This window comes from Coregonus lavaretus (genome assembly GCF_964263955.1).
Source record: "Coregonus lavaretus genome assembly, contig: HAP1_SCAFFOLD_2420, whole genome shotgun sequence".
Lineage (NCBI taxonomy): Eukaryota > Metazoa > Chordata > Actinopteri > Salmoniformes > Salmonidae > Coregonus > Coregonus lavaretus.
Genome location: NW_028163768.1, coordinates 32,111 through 55,007, shown reverse-complemented (window position 1 = coordinate 55,007; position 22,897 = coordinate 32,111). Strand labels below are relative to the sequence as shown.

The window sequence follows — 22,897 nt, the reverse complement described above, 5'->3', positions numbered from 1 at the left end:
CAATTAGCTACATTGTTATTATTGTATTATTTGTGACAGAAAAAGTGTTACAAGTGAACACCACGTTGTATAAAATTGTGAAATATAATTTCCCCCGCAATGCTTTGGTCACGTGTTCTTTTTTTATCTTCTTTTTTTCAGACTTCCTAGTGACCAACCAACTACACTTGCTTAGTCAGCAAACTTGCATTTCTGTAATAACAAGCGGTTTTAATGTAAAACATATTTTCCAGTACACATACATTTAATGTAAAACATATTTTCCAGTACACATACATTTAGTCTGGTATGTAATTGATTACACAGCTTCAAGAATTCAATTGAAATCGAGTGAAAACAAGAGCTGGCTACTTAAATTCCAGAACAGAAAGTGACAGCCCCAGCTAGCCAGCGCTAGAGACAATCATCAACGTGGAGAGGATGTGGTTGTGCCTTGTGCTGACTGACAGCTGCAGTCAGAGCTTGAGCGAGAAGACAGATGCAAGCCAGAGGTTGAGTCAAAGAGAAAACGCTGAGCAGCTTCTAAGAACACGGAATGTAGTGGAATGTTAAGGTAAGGATTATATTAATTTGGACACTTGGCTAATCAGGTGTAATCTAGCTAGCAAGGTAATTTAGCTAGCACCAAATAGCTCTGGACCAGAGCTAACTATCAAGCAGGTCAGTCAGCAAGCTATTGTAGCAGATATATTTATATTTTGCTATAGGACGTTTTGCTAAACGTGGCTAACGTTAGTTGATGTTTAAATCTCTTGTTCCCGAAGATTACTGACTGGGCATCCAGCTCCCAGTGAGTAATAAGATAGTTAAGTATCTAACAAGCTAACGTTAGCTAGTTAGCGATCTAATCAAAGAGACTCCATCTCTCAGATCTGATAGGTACTTAATTTAGCTAGTTAGTTAACTTTAGAACGTCTGTCTTGACAGCTGAACTAGGCTAACCTAACCCATGTCTATGCAAATACATTTTACTAATGTTATTTTGTAACAAATAGTTTGTATAACAACATTGATTTAGCAAGAGTGGTTTGTATTCTCTGATTTTACATGGATACTGGTATTCATTTTAAAGCTCCAATGCTTTTAAATCCTTCTCAGTCCCAGCTATAAGCGAGTTATTACAGTCACATTAAGCCTGGTCTCCTCTGAACTGAAGAGGCTCTAGGTTCTCTGCACTTTTAACATTCTCAGCATATTTGCATTACAGTGATAAGATATTCTGTATTGTCTATAATTGAAGCATGTCAAGTTCCATGAACTAGCAGATGATTTGTAGTCTGTTGGAACAAAAGGTAGTAATGCTGAAGATGGATCTTCTGCTCACTCCCTGCACTCAGACCACAACCACAACCTAAACATCAGGGAAAACAATAACTTTCCAAAAGTTTCCCTCAAAGTCTTTTAAACTAAACCTGTCAACATACAAGAAGACATCAGTTATCATTTTACAGTTTGGGTCAACAGCAGGAAAAATGCATCAAGTCTATTAAAAAGAAAGATTGGATTACAATCAGTGTGATGGAGTTCTGTGAAATACATTTTATATAACACTTATCAACCTCCTGATACAGTTTGATACGGCCAGCCGGTCGGTCTTACTATAGTGTTTAGGTCTAGTGTAATCACTGAAGAGTTGTTTGTGTCGTTGAGGGAGGTTTTTCAGTGCTGAATGTTTACACTGAGTAAACGCTCACATAGGCCTGTTGGCACTCGTAGTTGAAGCTGGCCAGCTGTTCCTCTCTGGTGTACCATTCAGTGACACTCCGGGGGGGAGGGGGGAGTTTCCCCTAGGTACAGATCTAGGATCAGCATCCCCTCCCCCAATTGTAACCGTAACCATTAGTGGAGGTAAATGCAAAACAGACCCAAGATCAGCGGCGGGGGGGCAACTTTAACCTACACCATTCAGTGACACAGATAACATTATGGTAAAATACACAAAGTACTATGTCTCGCGGGCCGGATTGAAGTGGAAGGCGGATAAGGGCCGTACTTTGCCCCCCCCATGCTTTATAGCCTACTGTACACTAAACTCTATAGTCTCTATAGCAGGGGTGGGCAAACCTTTTGGCTCAAGGGCCACATTGAGTTTTTGAAATCAATTGAAGGGCCACATACTATATGCGTGACAAAACTTGGGGGGGAGGGGATTTTCAGTGCTGAAAAAACACATACACACAGTACATACATTTAAAAAAACGTGACAGGGATATCACAAAAAAGTTGTTTACCATTGTGGAAATAAGCTGTGCCACTAGCGATCCTGGTTCGAATCCAGGCTCTGTCGTAGCCGGCCACGACCGGGAGACCCATGGGGCGGCGCACAATTGGCCCAGCGTCGTCCAGGGTAGGGGAGGGAATGGCCAGCAGGGATGTAGCTCAGTTGGTAGAGCATGGCGTTTGCAACGCCAGGGTTGTGGGTTCGATTCCCACGGGGGGCCAGTATGGGGGGTAAAAAAAAAAAATATATGTACTAACTGTAGGTCGCTCTGGATAAGAGCGTCTGCTAAATGACAAAAAAAAAATCTAAAAATCTAAACATGTAAAATGGAAACAGCAAGTAAACTCTCACATATTGCCCCTCATGTTTCAGGTTGGCCAGCTGTTCATCTGCAGTATACCAATCCAATCAGTGTACCATTCAGTAAACCATTCAGTGACACAGATACAACCACACAGCAGAGTAGTGTGTAGGAATGTACTGACACCTATTTTCTGAGTTACAGTTACTGTCGTCAGAGCAACTTGTTTGATTGGTCTCTGAGATGGGGATGTCACAGCAAAAGCGCAGCCCTGTTCCATGGTTGTACCTTATTAACATCCTTGTAGATTACTCTAGCTCGCTGTCAATGTCAGGGGGGTTTTTCTTCTCCTTAGCTGTTACAGATGAAGACATTGCATTGGCTACATTCCAATGTCCATACCTGCATAACCACTTTGAGAATGCATGCCAAATACATTCTAAGTGGTATACTAGTAGAGAAGAAGAAGCTGATGATAATTATGTTGGATCACTATGCTAGGGCTAGGCTATACATTGCTCTCTAATACTATAGTGGTGGTTTTAGCCCAACTGCATAGCACCAGAATTCATTCCACCACACAAATTAACACAGGATAATGGATGAATGAAAATCCTTCTCCAGATGGCTGTAGCCTACTGTACACTAAACTCTAGTCTCTATAGCCTAGTGTACACTAAACTCTAGTCTCTATAGCCTAGTGTACACTAAACTCTAGTCTCTATAGCCTAGTGTACACTAAACTCTAGTCTCTATAGCCTAGTGTACACTAAACTCTAGTCTCTATAGCCTAGTGTACACTAAACTCTAGTCTCTATAGCCTAGTGTACACTAAACTCTAGTCTCTATAGCCTAGTGTACACTAAACTCTAGTCTCTATAGCCTAGTGTACACTAAACTCTAGTCTCTATAGCCTAGTGTACACTAAACTCTAGTCTCTATAGCCTAGTGTACACTAAACTCTAGTCTCTATAGCCTAGTGTACACTAAACTCTAGTCTCTATAGCCTAGTGTACACTAAACTCTAGTCTCTATAGCCTAGTGTACACTAAACTCTATAGACTACTGTACACTAATCTCTAGTCTCTAGCCTACTGCACACTAAACTCTCTATAGCCTAGTGTACACTAAACTCTAGTGTCTATAGCCTAGTGTACACTACACTATAGTCTACAGCCTAGTGTACACTAAATTCTAGTCTCTATAGCCTAATGTAAACTAAACTCTATAGACTACTGTACACTAACCTCTAGTCTGTATAGCCTACTGCACACTAAACTCGTCTCTATAGCCTAATGTACACTAAACTCTATAAACTACTGTACACTAATCTCTAGTCTCTAGCCTACTGTACACTAATCTCTAGTCTCTAGCCTACTGTACATTAAACTCTAGTCTCTAGCCTACTGTACATTAAACTCTAGTCTCTATAGCCTAGTGTACACTAAACTCTCTAGTCGCTATAGCAGGGGTGGGCAAACCTTTTGGCTCAAGGGCCACATTGAGTTTTTGAAACCAATTGAAGGGCCACATACTATATGCGTGACAAAACATGTGAAGCCTTTATTCATTTTCACATTGACACGTAACTACTAGTGTACTGTAGGTGTACATATGCTTGCAGAACAATTCTACCCTTGTACCATCTCTACCCTTGTTTTTTGTGAACACATTTTTCATTTTTATTTCACAATTGATATACTTTATAACATCACAGTCAAACACACACACAGATTCTGCATCTCTACCCTTGTAAAGTACAATCAAACTTACAGTCACAATATGCAAACTTAAAAATAGATAATAATCCTTGCCTACCCCAGTCACGGTTATTCAAGTCTTAATGTGAACAATGGGTCTGGTCACCTCTCTTGGTAAGGGCATCAAAGTCTGGTGTCATCTTTGATGTAGAGATTCTCAGAACAGCTGACAAGTGGTCATTTGTTAAATTTGACCTGTGACGGGATTTGTTGTAATTCATGACTGAGAACGTTTGTTCACACACATTTTACATTTACGTCATTTAGCAGACGCTCTTATCCAGAGCGACTTACAGTTAGTGCATAACATTTTTTTTCTTCATACCCCCTGTGGGAATCGAACCCACAACCCTGGCGTTGCAAACGCCATGCTCTATCAACTGAGCTACATCCCTGCCGGCCATTCCCTCCCCTACCCTGGGCCAATTGCGCGCCACCCCATGGGTCTCCCGGTCGCAGCCGGCTACAACAGCTCTGCTAGCACTGCGATGCAGTGCCTTAGACCACTGCGCCACTCGGAGGATACACACATGTGGACCCGAATAAAACAAGCATCACATGTGCTTTTTAATGTTTGAAACGTTGTTTCATTCAGTGAGCCATAGAACTGGTCTATTGTTGCTGTTTTGTACTTCTCCTTCAAAGCACTGTCACATTGGATGTTGATGAGCTCCAATTGTGTCTGGTGGTGCTTTCTCACTGTCGAAAGACATGGGGCATGATACAAGCTCCAGCTCAGTCTCAATCTTGGTGAAGTCTGAGAAGCGACGGGAAAACTCAGCATGCAGGTCGATCAAAGTGTTACTGTATGTCTCAGTGCGGCACTGCGATGTGGGCGCGTTCAGTGCGGCCAGTTTCAGAAAATGAGCGAGAGACCGGCTGCTCATTTGTCTGGAGAACAACATAAGTTTGGCCTTGAATGATTTCACGTTGGAATACAGTTCATGCACAAAAACACAATTTCCCTGCAGTTTCACATTTAGATCGTTCATATGCCCCAATATGTCCAAACCGAAAGCAAAGTCGCCCAGCCAGTCTGTGTCTTGCAACTCAGAGAAGTCGTCAGCTTTACCAACCTTATCAAGGAACATACCTACAGTTGAAGTCTGAAGTTTACATACACTTAGGTTGGAGTCATTAAAACTCGTTTTTCAACCACTCCACAAATTTCTTGTTAACAAACAATAGTTTTGGCAAGTCGGTTAGGAGATCTGCTTTGTGCATGACACAAGTAATTTTTCCAACAATTGTTTACAGACAGATTATTTCACTTATAATTCACAGTATCACAATTCCAGTGGGTCAGAAGTTGACATACACTAAGTTGACTGTGCCTTTAAACAGCTTGAAAAATTCAAAAAAATGATGTCATGGCTTTAGAAGCTTCTGATAGGCTAATTGACATCATTTGAGTCAATTGGAGGTGTACCTGTGAATGTATTTCAAGGCCTACCTTCAAACTCAGTGCCTCTTTGCTTGATATCAATGGGAAAATCAAAAGAAATCAGCCAAAACCTCTACAAGTCTGTCTCATCCGTGGGAGCAATTTCCAAACGCCTGAAGGTACCACGTTCATCTGTACAAACAATAGTATGCAAGTATAAACACCATGGGACCACGCAGCCGTCATACCGCTCAGGAAGGAGACGCGTTCTGTCTCCTAGAGATGAACGTACTTTGGTGCGAAAAGTGCAAATCATTCCCAGAACAACAGCAAAGGACCTTGTGAAGATGCTGGAGGAAACAAGTACAAAACTATCTACAGTGGGGAGAACAAGTATTTGATACACTGCCGATTTTGCAGGTTTTCCTACTTACAAAGCATGTAGAGGTCTGTAACAAAAATCCAGAAAATCACATTGTATGATTTTTAAGTAATTAATTTGCATTTTATTGCATGACATAAGTATTTGATTACCTACCAACCAGTAAGAATTCCGGCTCTCACAGACCTGTTAGTTTTTCTTTAAGAAGCCCTCCTGTTCTCCACTCATTACCTGTATTAACTGCACCTGTTTGAACTCGTTACCTGTATAAAATACACCTGTCCACACACTGAATCAAACAGACTCCAACCTCTCCACAATGGCCAAGACCAGAGAGCTGTGTAAGGACATTAGGGATAAAATTGTAGACCTGCACAAGGCTGGGATGGGCTACAGGACAATAGGCAAGCAGCTTGGTGAGAAGGGAACAACTGTTGGCGCAATTATTAGAAAATGGAAGTTCAAGATGACGGTCAATCACCCTCGGTCTGGGGCTCCATGCAAGATCTCACCTCGTGGGGCATCAATGATCATGAGGAAGGTGAGGGATCAGCCCAGAACTACACGGCAGGACCTGGTGAATGAGCTGAAGAGAGCTGGGACCTCAGTCTCAAAGAAAACCATTAGTAACACACTACGCCGTCATGGATTAAAATCCTGCAGCGCACGCAAGGCCCCCCAGCTCAAGCCAGCGCATGTCCAGGCCCGTCTGAAGTTTACCAATGACCATCTGGATGATCCAGAGGAGGAATGGGAGAAGGTCATGTGGTCTGATGAGACAAAAATAGAGCTTTTTGGTCTAAACTCCACTCGCCGTGTTTGGAAGGAAGAAGAATGATGAGTACAACCCCAAGAACACCATCCCAACCATGAAGCATGGAGGTGGAAACATCATTCTTTGGAGATGCTTTTCTGCAAAGGGGACAGGACGACTGCACCGTATTGAGGGGAGGATGGATGGGGCCATGTATCGCGAGATCTTGGCCAACAACCTCCTTCCCTCAGTAAGAGCATTGAAGATGGGTCGTGGCTGGGTCTTCCAGCATGACAACGACCCGAAACACACAGCCAGGGCAACTAAGGAGTGGCTCCGTAAGAAGCATCTCAAGATCCTGGAGTGGCCTAGCCAGTCTCCAGACCTGAACCCAATAGAAAATCTTTGGAGGAAGCTGAAAGTCCGTATTGCCCAGCGACAGCCCCGAAACCTGAAGGATCTGGAGAAGGTCTGTATGGAGGAGTGGGCCAAAATCCCTGCTGCAGTGTGTGCAAACCTGGTCAAGACCTACAGGAAACGTATGATCTCTGTAATTGCAAACAAAGGTTTCTGTACCAAATATTAAGTTCTGCTTTTCTGATGTATCAAATACTTATGTCATGCAATAAAATGCAAAATTAATTACTTAAAAATCATACAATGTGATTTGCAAGCCAAACACCATCTCAACCGTGAAGCACGGGGGTGGCAGCATCATGCTGTAAGGGTGCTTTGCTGCAGGAGGGTCTGGTGCACTTCACAAAATAGATGGCATCATGAGGAAGGAAAGTTATGTGGATATATTGAAGCAACATCTCAAGAGTCAGGAAGTTAAAGCTTGGTCGCAAATGGGTCTTCCAAATGGACAATGACCCCAAGCATACTTCCAAAGTTGTGGCAAAATGGCTTAAGGACATCAAAGTCAAGGTTTTGGAGTGGCCATCACAAAGCCCTGACCTCAATCCTATAGAAAATTTGTGGGCAAAACTGAAAAAGCGTGTGCGAGCAAGGAGGCCTACAAACCTGACTCAGTTACACCAGCTCTGTCAGGAGGAATGGGCCAAAATTCACCCAACTTATTGTGGGAAGCTTGTGGAAGGCTACCCGAAACGTTTGACCCAAGTTAAACAATTTAAAGGCAATGCTACCAAATACTAATTGAGTGTATGTAAACTTCTGATAAACTGGGAATGTGATGAAATAAATAAAAGCTGAAATAAATCATTCTCTCTACTATTATTCTGACATTTCACATTCTTAAAATAAAGTGGTGATCCTAACTGACCTAAGACAGGGAATTTTTACTAGGATTAAATGTCAGGAATTGTGAAAAACTGAATTTAAATGTATTTGGCTAAGGTGTATGTAAACCTCCGACTTCAACTGTATCTCCCCTCTCAGTTCCCACACACTGCAAAATACTTTTCCCAGGCTTAGCCAGTGCACATTTGAATGGTACAGTATGAAAAAATGTATGCACTCACTAACTGTAAGTCGCTCTGGATAAGAGCGTCTGCTAAATGACTAAAATGTAAATGTACAGCTAGTCCTGGTGTCATTGAGCAGCTGAATGAACTGACGATGGTTAAACCCCCTTGCCCGTATAAAGTTGACATGTTTTACAACCACTTTGACAACATTTTCCAGCTTTAACACACTTTTAGCATGCTTGCTTGAAAATTGACGATTGAGATTATATTCCTTAAAAACGGCAACACTTTCTTGGCATATCAGACATATGTAGGCTAACACATCATCACATGTAGGCTATTTTCGGAGTGGAAAGGCACAGAGTGGATGAAAGCGTATCAAAGTTCCTGTCTAAAGCCTCAGTCAGTCAATGCTGCTGTAGTGAGTATCCCTGCTGAATAAAATAAAATAATAAATAAATATTAATGCTGTGATTACACTCAAATCAAATCAAATTGTATTTGCCACATGCGCCGAATACAACAGGTGTAGACATTACAGTGAAATGCTTACTTACAAGCCCTTAACCAACAATGCAAAGTAAAACAAATAAAAAAAAGTGTTAACTAAAGCAAATAACTAAAGAGCAGCAGTAAAATAAAATAACAGTAGGGAGGCTATATACAGGGGGGTACCGGTGCAGAGTCAATGTGCGGGGGCACCGGCTAGTCGAGGTAATTGAGGTAATATGTACATGTGGGTAGAGGTAAAGTGACTGCATAAATAATAAACAGAGTAGCAGCAGAGTAAAAAAGGGGGACTTGGTGGTGGTGGGGGGGCAGTGCAAATTGTCCAGGTAGTCATGATTAGCTGTTTAGGAGTCTTATGTCCAATATTAGTAAAAAAAGTATGTTGCTGTCCATTCTTCTTTAAACACACGACATTCAGAGTCCACTTTTCTCATTTTCGCAGCACTCATTTTTCACGTCAAAAGTCATCAAGCAAAAATCGTAACTCAAATATAATAATATTTAATACATTTTGAAAAATGTCTCGCGGGCCGGATTGAAGTGGCCGGCGGGCCAGATGCGGGCCGTACTTTGCCCCCCGCTCTATAGCCTACTGTACAGTAAACCCTAGTCTCTAGCCTACTGTACACAAAACTCTATAGTCTCTATAGCCTAGTGTACACTAAACTCTATAGTCTATATAGCCTAGTGTACACTAAACTCTAGTCTCTATAGCCTAGTGTACACTAAACTCTAGTCTCTATAGCCTAGTGTACACTAAACTCTTGTCTCTATAGCCTAGTGTACACTAAACTCTATCGTCTCTATACTCTGAAACAGCAGCAAAGCATCCACCCTGTGGTCAGTCAGACCTTCATAAGATTAAACACTGCTAGGGCTGTCCAGACTCCCTTTTTAAAATCACCTGTGACAGAAGATGCTAGATCAGGTGGCATCTAGATTAGTGATAGTGTAGCAACGGGGCAGTGTAGCCAGCCAGCGATGGTGGACCCAAAGCCTCCTGTAGCTGGTGGCCTAGGCCTACTTGTTTTGGATTCTGCAGAGCTCACACAGTCTTACTCCAAAGAGGAGGCAGAGATTCTCCCTAAGCCTTCTGTCAGACTGCTGGTCCGAATCCCTCCCTCCCCAGCCCCACCAAGGGCTATCAGATTCAGTGGGAGGAAGGTGTGATGGACGGCTAATATAAAAGAGCTTTTGTTTAGTGGCGTTCTCTACTTTGTAACCCCAGGCCTCGGAGTCCCTTGGCCAGTGACCAGAGCTTTGAGTGTGAAAGAGGCATGGGCCTGGTAATGCCTCGAAGGACTGAAATGGAGACTCATGCTTAGTGACTCAACAATGCTGCAGCACACATCATGCAAATACTCTCCTCAGTTTGTGAAAGAACTGAATTTGACGAAGTTTAAGGGTGTATTGGCCTATGGTCTATCATATAAACATCTATTTAGGGGGTAACATCCTTGCCATCCTCTCAGAATTTCCCTGTCAAGATCAAAGATGTATTCTTTTCCAGAGTTAAATTTACAATGTTATAGTAAAGCAGTCTAGTCTTGATGATGGAAAAAATCTCAATGGTACAGTAGGAAGCTGGAGTGTGTGTGGACGGAACACATCATCACATGTAGGCTATTTTCGGAGTGGAAAGGCACAGAGTGGATGAAAGCGTATCAAAGTTCCTGTCTAAAGCCTCAGTCAGTCAATGCTGCTGTAGTGAGTATCCCTGCTGAAATATTAATGCTGTGATTACACTCAAATCAAATCAAATTGTATTTGCCACATGCGCCGAATACAACAGGTGTAGACATTACAGTGAAATGCTTACTTACAAGCCCTTAACCAACAATGCAAAGTAAAACAAATAAAAAAAAGTGTTAACTAAAGCAAATAACTAAAGAGCAGCAGTAAAATAAAATAACAGTAGGGAGGCTATATACAGGGGGGTACCGGTGCAGAGTCAATGTGCGGGGGCACCGGCTAGTCGAGGTAATTGAGGTAATATGTACATGTGGGTAGAGGTAAAGTGACTGCATAAATAATAAACAGAGTAGCAGCAGAGTAAAAAAGGGGGACGTGGTGGTGGTGGGGGGGCAGTGCAAATTGTCCAGGTAGTCATGATTAGCTGTTTAGGAGTCTTATGGCTTGGGGGTAGAAGCTGTTGAGAAGCCTTTTGGACCTAGACTTGGCGCTCCGGTACCGCTTGCCGTGCGGTAGCAGAGAGAACAGTCTATGACTAGGGTGGCTGGAGTCTTTGACAATTTTGAGGGCCTTCCTCTGACACCGCCTGGTATAGAGGTCCTGGATGGCAGGAAGCTTGGCCGTATGCACTACCCTCTGTAGTGCCTTGCGGTCAGAGGCCGAGCAGTTGCCATACCAGGCGGTGATGCAACCAGTCAGGATGCTCTCGATGGTGCAGCTGTATAACTTTTTGAGGATCTGAGGACCCATGCCAAATGTTTTCAGTCTCCTGAGGGGGAATAGGCTTTGTCATGCCCTCTTCACGACTGTCTTGGTGTGTTTGGACCATGATAGTTCGTTGGTGATGTGGACACCAAGAAACTTGAAGCTCTCAACCTGTTCCACTACAGCCCCGTCGATGAGAATGGGGGCGTGCTCAGTCCTCTTTTTTTTCCTGTAGTCCACAATCATCTCCTTTGTCTTGATCACGTTGAGGGAGAGGTTGTTATCCTGGCATCACACGGCCAGGTCTCTGACCTCCTCCCTATAGGCTGTCTCATTGTTGTCGGTGATTAGGCCTACCACTGTTGTGTCGTCTGCAAACTTAATGAAGGTGCTGGAGTCGTACCTGGCCATGCAGTCATGGGTGAACAGGGAGTACAGGAGGGTACTGAGCACGCACCCCTGAGGGGCCCCCGTGTTGAGGATCAGCGTGGCAGATGTGTTGTTACCTACCCTTACCACTCAGTGACAGCAGTGATGATGGAGATGGGTTTAGAAGTATCTGCCCTCTTTGACTTGCCTCTGGTCTGCCTGTCTTTTGAGTTGAGCTATTTGACTGTATCTAAGCCTACATGTTTTTTTTTGCCTACATGTTGTTAACACTAGAAGAACGGTAGAACAACATTAGGCCTAGACTGTTGCCTAACCCTATCACCTCAGAGAACCTTGGCTATATAGTACACTTAGAAAAAATTGTTCCAAAAGGGTTCTCCGGCTGTCCCCATGGGAGAACCCTTTGAAGAACCATTTTGGGTTCCATGTAGAACCCTCTGTGGAAAGGGTTCTTCAAAGGGTTCTCCCATCGGGACAGTAGAGTAACCCTTTTAGGTTCTAGATATAACTTTCTAGGGTGTGCAATGTGCGTTGCCTCCTGTATAAAATGTTGGATTTGATTAAAGATGCAATATACAGAAATCGCTCCGCCATTTCCTGGTTGCTAAAATTCTAATAGTTCGCCTCATTTCAGTTTGTGACAAAACAGTGTAGAGAATCATTGTACCATCTAAACCGCTGTGAAATATTTTTTCCATAAGTAAAATGTATTTTGTATTTTCAGCTGTTTGAAGCTGGTGTACAAAACCGAAAGTAAAAGATGAAAAAACAACTGAAGAACGGGAAGCATAGAATAGCGCACATAGAACAGATCTACCGCTTCTTAGACTTGCTTTCAATGAGAATTACAGGTCGACCAAAAAGTTACGTATTGTAGCTGTAAATTGAAGCATCTCAACACCACAGAGTAGTAGCCTATAATTCCACCAGTGATCTATCTTTGCTATTTCTATTTAATTTCAGCTTACATCTAGCCCTGAATTTGTCATTATTGATATTGGATGATGATGATGATTGTCATCAGTTTAGTCAATTTGAGCGGCATCATTAGCAGTGTTTTCTCATTTAGCTGTAAACAGATGTCTCTGTCGAACATTAGCGCTGCCACTGAGTGGAATGAAATGAGCATAAAATCATTTGCCTTTAAGCGTTTTGTGCTTAATCAAATCTTGTTGTCGTGTGGAACGCTCTGAGTGAGAATTTTAATTAATCAATATATTTTTAATCAACGGGTAGGCCTATCCTCCACCCCCCCACTGTTATCATGGAGTTCAAATTGATAATGATTTCTATCACAGTTATGCATGAAACTTGTTATAATCACTATTATTCAGCCGTTGAAATGGAAATATTTAAGATGACAAAATCTCGTATTTAATTTAGAGTGATCAACACAGTGTTTAACATATTTGGACTTTCTGTAATACACAATTTCCAGTGTTCTATTTGTAACAGTCAAGGTGCAGGTTGATGGTCGCGAGACTTGTTATGGATGATGGTCATATCTGTTGATAGTGACGCCAGACTGGAGGGAAAAGGACTGAAGACACACTGATTATCCATTGTTGTATTGATGACATTCTATGAACACTGATTCTGTAGCAGCTGACAGTCACTGCCTTTAGTTTTGTCTTCCTTCAAGCCTCTGGGGCTGGTGTTTACAGAACATTTGGTGTGGTCTTAATAGGATATAAAGGTCCAGTCTCCAAGAGGCCAGTTTGACATTTTCTTTGCTTCTGTGCTGGAGGTGTCTCCCTGTTGCAACTTGTAATAAACCGGATAGATTTTTTATTAACTACGACTGCTCTCCTTTTTGTTCACCTGGAAATTCCTATTACAGCCTTTATAAGTGGTGTAGGTCTAACGGTTCACTGTCATGGTTCAAGGCTGTCATGAATCGACTTATAACTCAGCTCAAGGTGTCGAATACTTTCATCATAGGCCAAACTTCAAACTGGACCTAAACATTTTCTCAGCCCTCCTTGCTGTTTGTTGTGTTTTCCACAGAGCTGTGTGGCCTGGGCACTCTTGAGTGGCAGCTGGTGAGACTCCACGCGACTGGTTGCTGGGGACGATGAGGGTGCGTTGCTCCCGGAAGCTGGGCTTCCTAGCGAAGACCTTCTTCCTGCTGTGGGTGCTCTGGCTGGGCTACATGCTCCTAGCCCGCTCGGCCGCCTCCTCCACAGGGGCCGATGGAGGGGAGGACGGAGGGGGCCTTAACCTGCTGGTCAGGCACTTCTCCACCGTGGAGGAGCAGGGAGGCGAGCAGCTGGCCAGGCCTGTGTACGTGAAGGCGCCAGCGGACGCAAACGCGCACGGGGAGTGGGGCAAGGCCACCAGGCTGAACCTCAGCCCGGAGGAGAGGAAGCAGGAAGAGGACAGCGTGGAGAGATACGCTATTAATATCTTTGTCAGTGATAAGATCTCCCTGCACCGACACATCCAGGACAGCAGGATGAAAGAGTGAGTAGCCAAATGATCTTCATCTTCACATAGTGATGGTGGCAGCCCAACACCCATGTGATAATGTTATATTATTTCCCCTAACTAAGCCCCCTAATAAAACACAGACCCAGTGAGAACACTCATATAAAATCATGTTCTTTTCGCAACATGTAGCGCATGTGGGTTGAGCTACATGATATGTGTGTGTATGAATGCCTCAATTCTCTGAAGGGATGGCTTGAATAAATCAATTTTACACACATTTGTTAATGCACAAATAAGCATTGAAAGCCAAATCCTAATTTCAAATACAGTCACACAACTCGAACTTTCGTGCAAGTCAAGCATGACATCAATTAGTGGCACACTAACACAAGTTGAGATCTGGCAAATAATAACAGAGTCTTTGATCTTCTTGTGAGGTGCAGATATTGCTTGGAATGTAGCAGATTTGTTACCTACTACTGTGCTGTTAATCTATATTGTGAAGCTTACCCTTGCTTACATAGAGATAAGCAACAAGACGGGTTACTACTTGTCCATAATCAAGCTACTACTACGCACACACACACACACACACACACACACACAATTATCGCTCTGGTTGCAAGCTCGTGTTTTTGCTACTTTTCCATAATTCCGCTTGAGTTTCAATAATAATAAATAAATAATAATATGCCATTTAGCAGACGCTTTTATCCAAAGCGACTTACAGTCATGCGTGCATACATTTTTGTGTATGGGTGGTCCCGGGGATCGAACCCACTACCTTGGCGTTACAAGCGCCGTGCTCTACCAGTTGAGCTACAGAGGACCACGAGCTAATGACTTCCAATAAACACTGAATCTGTCTGGGCTCGCTGTCAGCTTCCAATAAACACTGAATCTGTCTAGGCTCACTGTCAACTTCCAATAAACACTGAATCTGTCTGGACTCGCTGTCAGCTTCCAATAAACACTGAATCTGTCTAGGCTCGTGGTCAACTTCCAATAAACACTGAATCTGTCTGGGCTCGCTGTCAGCTTCCAATAAACACTGAATCTGTCTGGACTCGCTGTCAGCTTCCAATAAACACTGAATCTGTCTAGGCTCGTGGTCAACTTCCAATAAACACTGAATCTGTCTGGGCTCGCTGTCAGCTTCCAATAAACACTGAATCTGTCTAGGACACTGTCAACTTCCAATAAACACTGAATCTGTCTGGACTCGCTGTCAGCTTCCAATAAACACTGAATCTGTCTAGGCTCGTGGTCAACTTCCAATAAACACTGAATCTGTCTGGGCTCACTGTCTCAAGCAAACTGTCACATGTACGCTGCTCCAAAGAGTGACTGATTGTGTGGTCTTTCTTGCAGTCAGCTTATAACGTGATTCGTATCCCCATCATTTCAGGGAACCACATTGATATGCATTACAGCTATCATATTATGCATAATACTATGATGTTTTTTGTGCTTAGGTTTTCATCTGCAAATGGTTTAATTTAGTAATAAGGATAATATCCATCTATATTAGGAGGGGATATTGTCTGTTGCTCTTCATTCCCTTAATCTTGACATTTATTTCGGTACTTTGAAAGATTAGCCTTTGATAGGCTCAAAGAGATCCTCCTAACAACAACTCTCTCTTTCATTTGAGGACAGATGCAGAGCTAAGACGTTTGACTACCGCCGTCTGCCGACCACGTCAGTGATCATAGCGTTCTACAACGAGGCCTGGTCCACCCTGCTCAGGACCATCCACAGTGTTCTGGAGAGCACACCCGCTGTCCTCCTGAAGGAGATCATCCTCATAGACGACTTTAGTGACCGAGGTGAGACGGAGCATGTAGATCAGGGGTATTTAAATCCCACCCTTGAGGTAGGAGTACTGCTGGTATTCTATTCTACCTGATAATTAATTGCACCCACCTTGTGTCCTCCCAGGTCTAAATCTGTCCTTGATTAGAGGGGAACAATGAAACTGGCTTTGCCTGATTAAGACCTTTTTTTTTTTTTTTTTTATATAAATTGGGAACATCAACAGTGTAGATGAAGGGGAGAGGACAGGTTAAAGAAGGATTTTTAAGCTTTGAGACAATTGAGACATGGATTGTGTATGTGTGCCATTCAGAGGGTGAATGGACAAGACAAAAGATTGAAGTGCCTTTGAACGGGGTATGGTAGTAGGTGCCAGGCGCACCGGTTTGAGTGTGTCAAGAACTGCAACGCTGCTGGGTTTTTCACGCTCAACAGTTTCCGTGTGTATCAAGAATGATCCACCACCCAAAGGACATCCAGCCAACCTGACACAACTGTAGGATGCATTGGAGTCAACATGGGCCAGCATCCCTGTGGAACGCTTTCGACACCTTGTAGAGTCCATGCCCCGATGAATTGAGGCTGTTCTGAGGGCAAAAAGGGGTGCAACTCAATATTAGGAAGGTGTTTATTAGGTACACCCATCTAGTACCTGGTCGAACCCCCCTTTGCCTCCAGAACAGCCTGAATTCTTCAGGGCATGGAAACGTTGCTCAATTGGTATCAAAGGACCTAACATGTGCCAGAAAAACATTCCCCACACCATTACACCACCGCCACCAGGATGGGGCCATGAACTCATGCTGCTTACTCAAAATCCTGACTGCCATCAGCATGACGCAACAGGAACCGGGATTTGTTGGACCAGGCAATGTTTTTCCATTCCTCAATTGTCCAGTGTTGGTCGCGTGCCCACTGGAGCTGCTTCTTCTTGTTTTTAGCTGATAGGAGTGGGAACCCGGTGTGGTCGTCTGCTGAAATAGCCATCCGTGACAAGGACTGACGAGTTGTGCTTTCCGAGATGCCGTTCTGCACACCACTGTTATACTGCACAATTAATTGCCTGTTTGTGGCATGCCTGTTTGCACGATTTTTTCCATTCTCCTTCGACCTCTCATCAATGAGCTGTTTTCGCCCACAGGACTGCCGCTGACTGGATGTTTTTAATTTGTCGTACCATTCTCGGTAAACCTAGACACTGTCGTGTGTGAAAAGCCCAGGAGGCCTGCCATTTCCGAGAAACTGGAAACGACGTGCCTGGCACCGACGATCATACCATGCTCAAAGTTGCTTAGGTCACTCGTTTTGCCCATTCTAACAGTCAAACGAACAGTAACCTGTCTGCCTGCTTTATTTAGCAAGCCACAGCCATGCAACTCACTGTCTGTAGGAGCGAACTATTTTCGTGAAAGGGGTGGTGTACCTAATAATCTGGCCACTGACTGTATATCTGACATGAGATGAGATAGGCCAGAGAAAGTTTAGTGAGAGAGAAATAACATAACTCTCCTGGTCCTAGTGTGGTTATGAGAGAGAGAGAGAGAGAGAGAGAGAGAGAGAGAGAGAGAGAGAGAGAGAGAGAGAGAGAGAGAGAGAGAGAGAGAGAGAGAAGAGAGAGAGAGAGAGAGAGAGAGAGAGAGAGAGAGAGAGAGATGAAGAGAGAGAGAGAGAGAGAGAGAGAGAGAGAGAGAGAGAGAGAGAGAGAGAGAGAGAGAGAGAGAGAGAGAGAGAGAGAGAGAGAGAGAGAGAGAGAGAGAGAGAGAGAGAGAGAGAGAGAGAGAGAGAGATTGACATCTATCTCTCTGTGTGAAACCCAGTCTATCTGAAGTCTCAGCTAGAGCAGTACATCAGTAACTGGGAGCGTGTCCGCCTCATCCGCACCAACAAGAGGGAGGGGCTGGTCAGGGCGAGGCTAATTGGCGCCACGTACGCCACGGGGAACGTACTGACCTTCCTGGACTGTCACTGCGAGTGTGTCCCCGGCTGGATCGAGCCGCTGCTGGAGAGGTGTGTGTGTCAATTAGCCACCATATTGACAATGTGATTACAGTTAGTTTCAATACTCTATGAATGGGATGGGACTGGTCATGAGGGTTGCACAACGTTCATTGCATACTGTAGTAACAAGATGTTCTGCAGAGAAGCATAAAATAATACTTTTTTAAATCGATTTGCCAATTGGCCTTCCTGGTCAAGTATAGTGACACAATATTATTACTTTTATCACATATAAATTAGGACTGTCTCATCATGAAAACCTTCCAGGGACAGGACTCAGTTTACACCTCTGTCTTTCAGTGAGTGTCCTTTCTTACACCATATATATTCTACTCCCTCCAGGATTGGTGAGAATGAGAGCACCATCGTGTGTCCGGTGATCGACACCATCGACTGGAACTCGTTTGAGTTCTACATGCAGACAGATGAGCCCATGATCGGGGGCTTCGACTGGAGGCTGACCTTCCAGTGGCACGCTCTCCCTGAGGTCGAACGCAAGAAACGCAAGTCCCGCATCGAACCCATCAGGTCGGTACTGTCTGGTCATCAGTTTGTTTACAAATTGAGATCTCTGACTGCGTCCAAAATGCCACCCTATTCCCTATATAGTGCACTACTTTTGACCAAGACCATAGGGCTCTGACTAAAAGTTATCATCCGAACTCAGATACTCTCCGGCCTTGTTTGAAATGTTTTGAAATGAATCTTTCCTTCTCTCCTCCAATCCTTGAGTTAATCAGTTATCTACCTAAGTTCGGTTGGTGACACAACTAGACCAAAACATTGCTTTCACTTTTGCTACCCTCATGGCCAGGTGACAGGTCATTTTAAAATGTCAAGTCTCTCTCTGACTGTTGATGGTGCTCACCTCCATGTTCCACTATGCTCTCTCTCTCTCAGATCTCCTACCATGGCTGGTGGGCTGTTTGCAGTGAGCAAGGCCTACTTTGAGTACCTGGGCACATACGACATGGGCATGGATGTGTGGGGAGGAGAGAACCTAGAACTGTCCTTTAGGGTGAGTACTGGACACTGTCACTGACACTGTGGCATCAACATCTCTGGCTGGACACTGTCTTTTAATATGGCATCAACATCTCAGTGCCTGGATACTGTCTTTCAATATGGCATCAACATCTCAGTGGCTGTGGCATTTGCTGTTCATCTATTGCCTTTCAGGTCCTGGGTAAAAAATTGAAAGGAAACTCACCTGCATTATGATCTATGCTCCCAAAAAGGGATGTGATCGGCCTCCCGAGTGGCGCAGTGGTCCAAGGCACTGCATCGCAATGCTGAGGCGCCACTACAGCCTGAGGTTCGATCCCAGGCTGTGACACAGCTGGCCGTGACTGGGAGCCCCAATTGGCCCAGTGCCGTCAGTGTAGGGGAGGGTTTGGCTGGGGGGCTTTCCTTGGCTCATCGCGCTCTAGTGACTCCTTGTGGCGGGCCGGGCGAGCCGGGCGCCTGCAAACTGACTTTGGTCGTCAATCGAACAGTGTTTCCTCCGACACATTGATACGGCTGACTTACGGATTAGTGAGCAGTGTGTTAAGAAGCAGTGCGGCTTGGCGGGTCATGTTTCGGAGGACGCATGTCTCGACCTTCGCCTCTCCCGAGCCCGTTGGGGAGACAAGGTCTTAACTACCAATTGGGGAGAAAAAACTATAAGATGGGTTTTATTTGAGGAAAATGTATATAAGCTGATATACTTTGCGTGTGTGTTAAACTAAAGATGGATGGGGTATCACCCTGAGGGAAGTTTTATGTATGTAGAAATAAAATGCCTCTGCGAATCCCCATCTCCATCCATAATTGATGTCTTTTGAACTGGTTTACAACTATTTTTTGGGACTACAAAGAAAGAAATATGGCACGGGAATGAAATAAGTATCCATTACAGTGAGAGAATCTGTCGGGTAATTGGGGCATAACTCAAGGAAGTCGCTAAATGTACAGTACCAGTCAAATGTTTGGACACACCTACTCATTTCAGGGTTTATCTTTATTTTTACTATTTTTTACATTGTAGAATAATAGTGAAGATATCAAAACTTTGAAATAACACATATGGAATGATGTAGTAACCAAAAAAGTGTTAAACAAATCAAAATATATTTTATATTTCTTCTTTGCCTTGATGATAGCTTTGCACACTCTTGGCATTCTCTCAACCAGCTTCATGAGGTAGTCACCTGGAATGCATTTCAACTAACAGGTGTGCCTTGTTAAAAGTTAATTGTGGAATTTATTTCCTTCTTAATGCGTTTGAGCCAATCAGATGTGTTGTGACAAGGTAGGGGTGTTATACAGAAGATAGCCCTAATTGGTAAAAGACCAAGTCCATATTATGGCAAGAACAGCTCAAATAAGCAAAGAGAAATGACAGTCCATCATTACTTTAAGACATGAAGGTCTGTCTATACGGAAAACTTCAAGAACTTTGAAAGTTTCTTCAAGTGCAGTCGCAAAAACCATCAAGCGCTATGATGAAATTGGCTCTCATGAGGACCACCACAGGAATGGAAGACCCAGAGGTACCTCTGCTGCAGAGGATACGTTTATTAGAGTTACCAGCCTCAGAAATTGCAGCCCAAATAAATACTTCACAGAGTTCAAGTCACAGACACATCTCAACATCAACTGTTCACAGGGGACTGTGAATCAGGCCTTCATGGTCGATTTTGCTGCAAGAAACCACTACAAAAGGACACCAATAAGAAGAAGAGACCTGCTTGGGCCAAGAAACACGAGCAATGGACATTAGACCGGTGGAAATGTGTCCTTTGGTCTGGAGTCCAAATTGGAGATTTTTGGTTCCAACCGCCGTGTCTTTGTGAGATGTGGTGTGGGTGAACGGATGATCTCCGCATGTGTAGTTCCCACCGTAAAGCATGGAGGAGGAGGTGTGATGGTGTGGGGGTGCTTTGCTGGTGACACTGTCTGTGATTTATTTAGAATTCAAGGCACACTTAACCAGCATGGCTACCACATAATTCTGCAGCGATACGCCCTCCCATCTAGTTTGGGCTTAGTGGGACTATCATTTGTTTTTCAGCAGGACAATGACCCAATACACCTCCAGGCTGTATCAAGCAATTATAAGATGCGAATTGATACCATGAATAAAATGTTCTGCAGGAAATAGATTCAAATAAAAATGTTCCCCAACAAACAGTTTTTTATAACTCTCTGTAATTTGCATAATAGCCAAGAGAGGACAGAGAAGAAGAGCGGTAGTGTTGTTGATTATTCATAGACAATGTCCATCTTGGTTTCTGTCCGCATTATCACACCACTTACATTCCAATTTGGATCCTTTTCCATAGTCTGGAGAACATTGAGGCACTAGTTTGACATTTTGACTTTGGTGGAAAGGAAAACCTCTCCACAAATCTTCCGTTGTCGTCTTCTGTTGTCAGTTTGTTATTTATGGGAAAGTTTGAGTCACATGCATCTCATGTCTGGATTTTTGCCAGAACGCTTAGGTGAAGGGATTCTCTACAATGATATATCATAATACGCATGTCATGTACTATGTTTTATTAATGTGTTCATCTGCTCCACAGGTGTGGCAGTGTGGAGGTTCTCTGGAGATCCACCCCTGCTCCCACGTGGGCCATGTATTCCCAAAGAAAGCACCCTACGCCAGGCCCAAGTTCCTCCAGAACACGGTCCGTGCTGCCGAGGTGTGGATGGACACCTACAAACAGCACTTCTACAACAGAAACCCCCCGGCCAGAAGGGTAAAGTACTGTAGGACACTTTACAATAAAATGCTATATTATCTTATCTTATTTAACTTATTGTAAAGTGATGAACAAACTTGTTGTAATGTAATAAAGCGATAAAGTAACTTATTGTAAAGTGATAAAGCGATCAAATAACTTATTGTAAAGTAATCAAGTAACTTAGTGTAAAGTGATAAAGAGAAAGTAACTTATTGTAAAGTGATAGAGATAAAGTAACTTATTGTAAAGTGATAAAGTAACTTATTGTAAAGTGATAAAGTAACTTAGTGTAAAGTGATAAAGTAACTTAGTGTAAAGTGATAAAGTAACTTATTGTAAAGTGGTAAAGAGATAAAGTAACTTATTGTAAAGCGGTAAAGAGATAAAGTAACTTATTGTAAAGTGGTAAAGTAACTTAGTGTAACGTGATAAAGTAACTTATTGTAAAGTGATAGAGATAAAGTAACTTATTGTAAAGTGATAAAGTAACTTATTGTAAAGTGGTAAAGTAACTTAGTGTAAAGTGATAAAGGAACTTATTGTAAAGTGGTAAGGTAACTTAGTGTAAAGTGATAAAGTAACTTATTGTAAAGTGGTAAGGTAACTTAGTGTAAAGTGATAAAGTAACTTATTGTAAAGTGGTAAGGTAACTTAGTGTAAAGTGATAAAGTAACTTATTGTAAAGTGGTAAGGTAACTTAGTGTAAAGTGATAAAGTAACTTATTGTAAAGTGCATAATGCCAGCAGGTATTAAGAAGTAGGACATGCTCTAGTTAAATCTGTGATAGTTAGTTAGGCTATACCAAGGAAGGAACACCCTAGACTTGGCTATATATTGTATTGTAATAGATTAACTTGGTTGGAGATGTTGCTTCACCTGCCTAGGTGTCAGCAGTGTTGATGAGGTGCTGTCTGTGTTTGAGTGGAATCATCTGTGTGTGTGTGTGTGTGTGTGTGTGTGTGTATGTGTATCCCTCTCGGCTTTCTTTGTGTTGGCTATCTTGGTTTCACTGCTCTGAAACAAATTACATTATTAATGCCAGGGATCTTTGATCAAACAATAAATTACCTTACCAAAGGGAGATGGAGACTGGGTGCCAGAGGAATTGGCAGGTTTGAATTCACTTGGGCGTCATGTACATATAGGCCTGCAGATGTTGCTCATCTGTGGGTGTGTTTTATCGAGGTGGTTTGTTTCGTTTGAAGAGAAATGTGGTTTAAACCACCTAAGTAGTTTTTGTCTAAACAAACTGAAGAACCAAGGAACCAAGCGGAAGCAAATGGGCCGAAACAGGGAGGGAGTACGACCTACCTGAATTTGTCCAATGAGAAATGCATGTTTAAATGTTTCTGTTGCAAAATGTTTTGCTACGCTGTGCCCTAATGAATACACCCCT

The 22,897-nt window shown here is 43.1% G+C and overlaps 1 protein-coding gene across 1 annotated transcript in view; it reads left to right on the top strand.

Annotated features, from left to right (window-relative positions):
- Window positions 1–457: 457 nt before the first annotated feature.
- The window catches only part of LOC311117794 (polypeptide N-acetylgalactosaminyltransferase 4-like), a 30,293-nt gene continuing 7,853 nt past the window's right edge, over window positions 458–22,897 (top strand). The window contains exons 1-7 of the mRNA XM_084192705.1: window positions 458–553; window positions 13,537–13,992; window positions 15,619–15,788; window positions 17,592–17,781; window positions 18,115–18,300; window positions 18,673–18,790; window positions 21,339–21,515. Coding sequence (XP_084048831.1) covers window positions 13,604–13,992; window positions 15,619–15,788; window positions 17,592–17,781; window positions 18,115–18,300; window positions 18,673–18,790; window positions 21,339–21,515 — 1,230 coding nt within the window. The 5' untranslated portion in view covers window positions 458–553; window positions 13,537–13,603. The remainder of the gene's footprint in view (window positions 554–13,536; window positions 13,993–15,618; window positions 15,789–17,591; window positions 17,782–18,114; window positions 18,301–18,672; window positions 18,791–21,338; window positions 21,516–22,897) is intronic.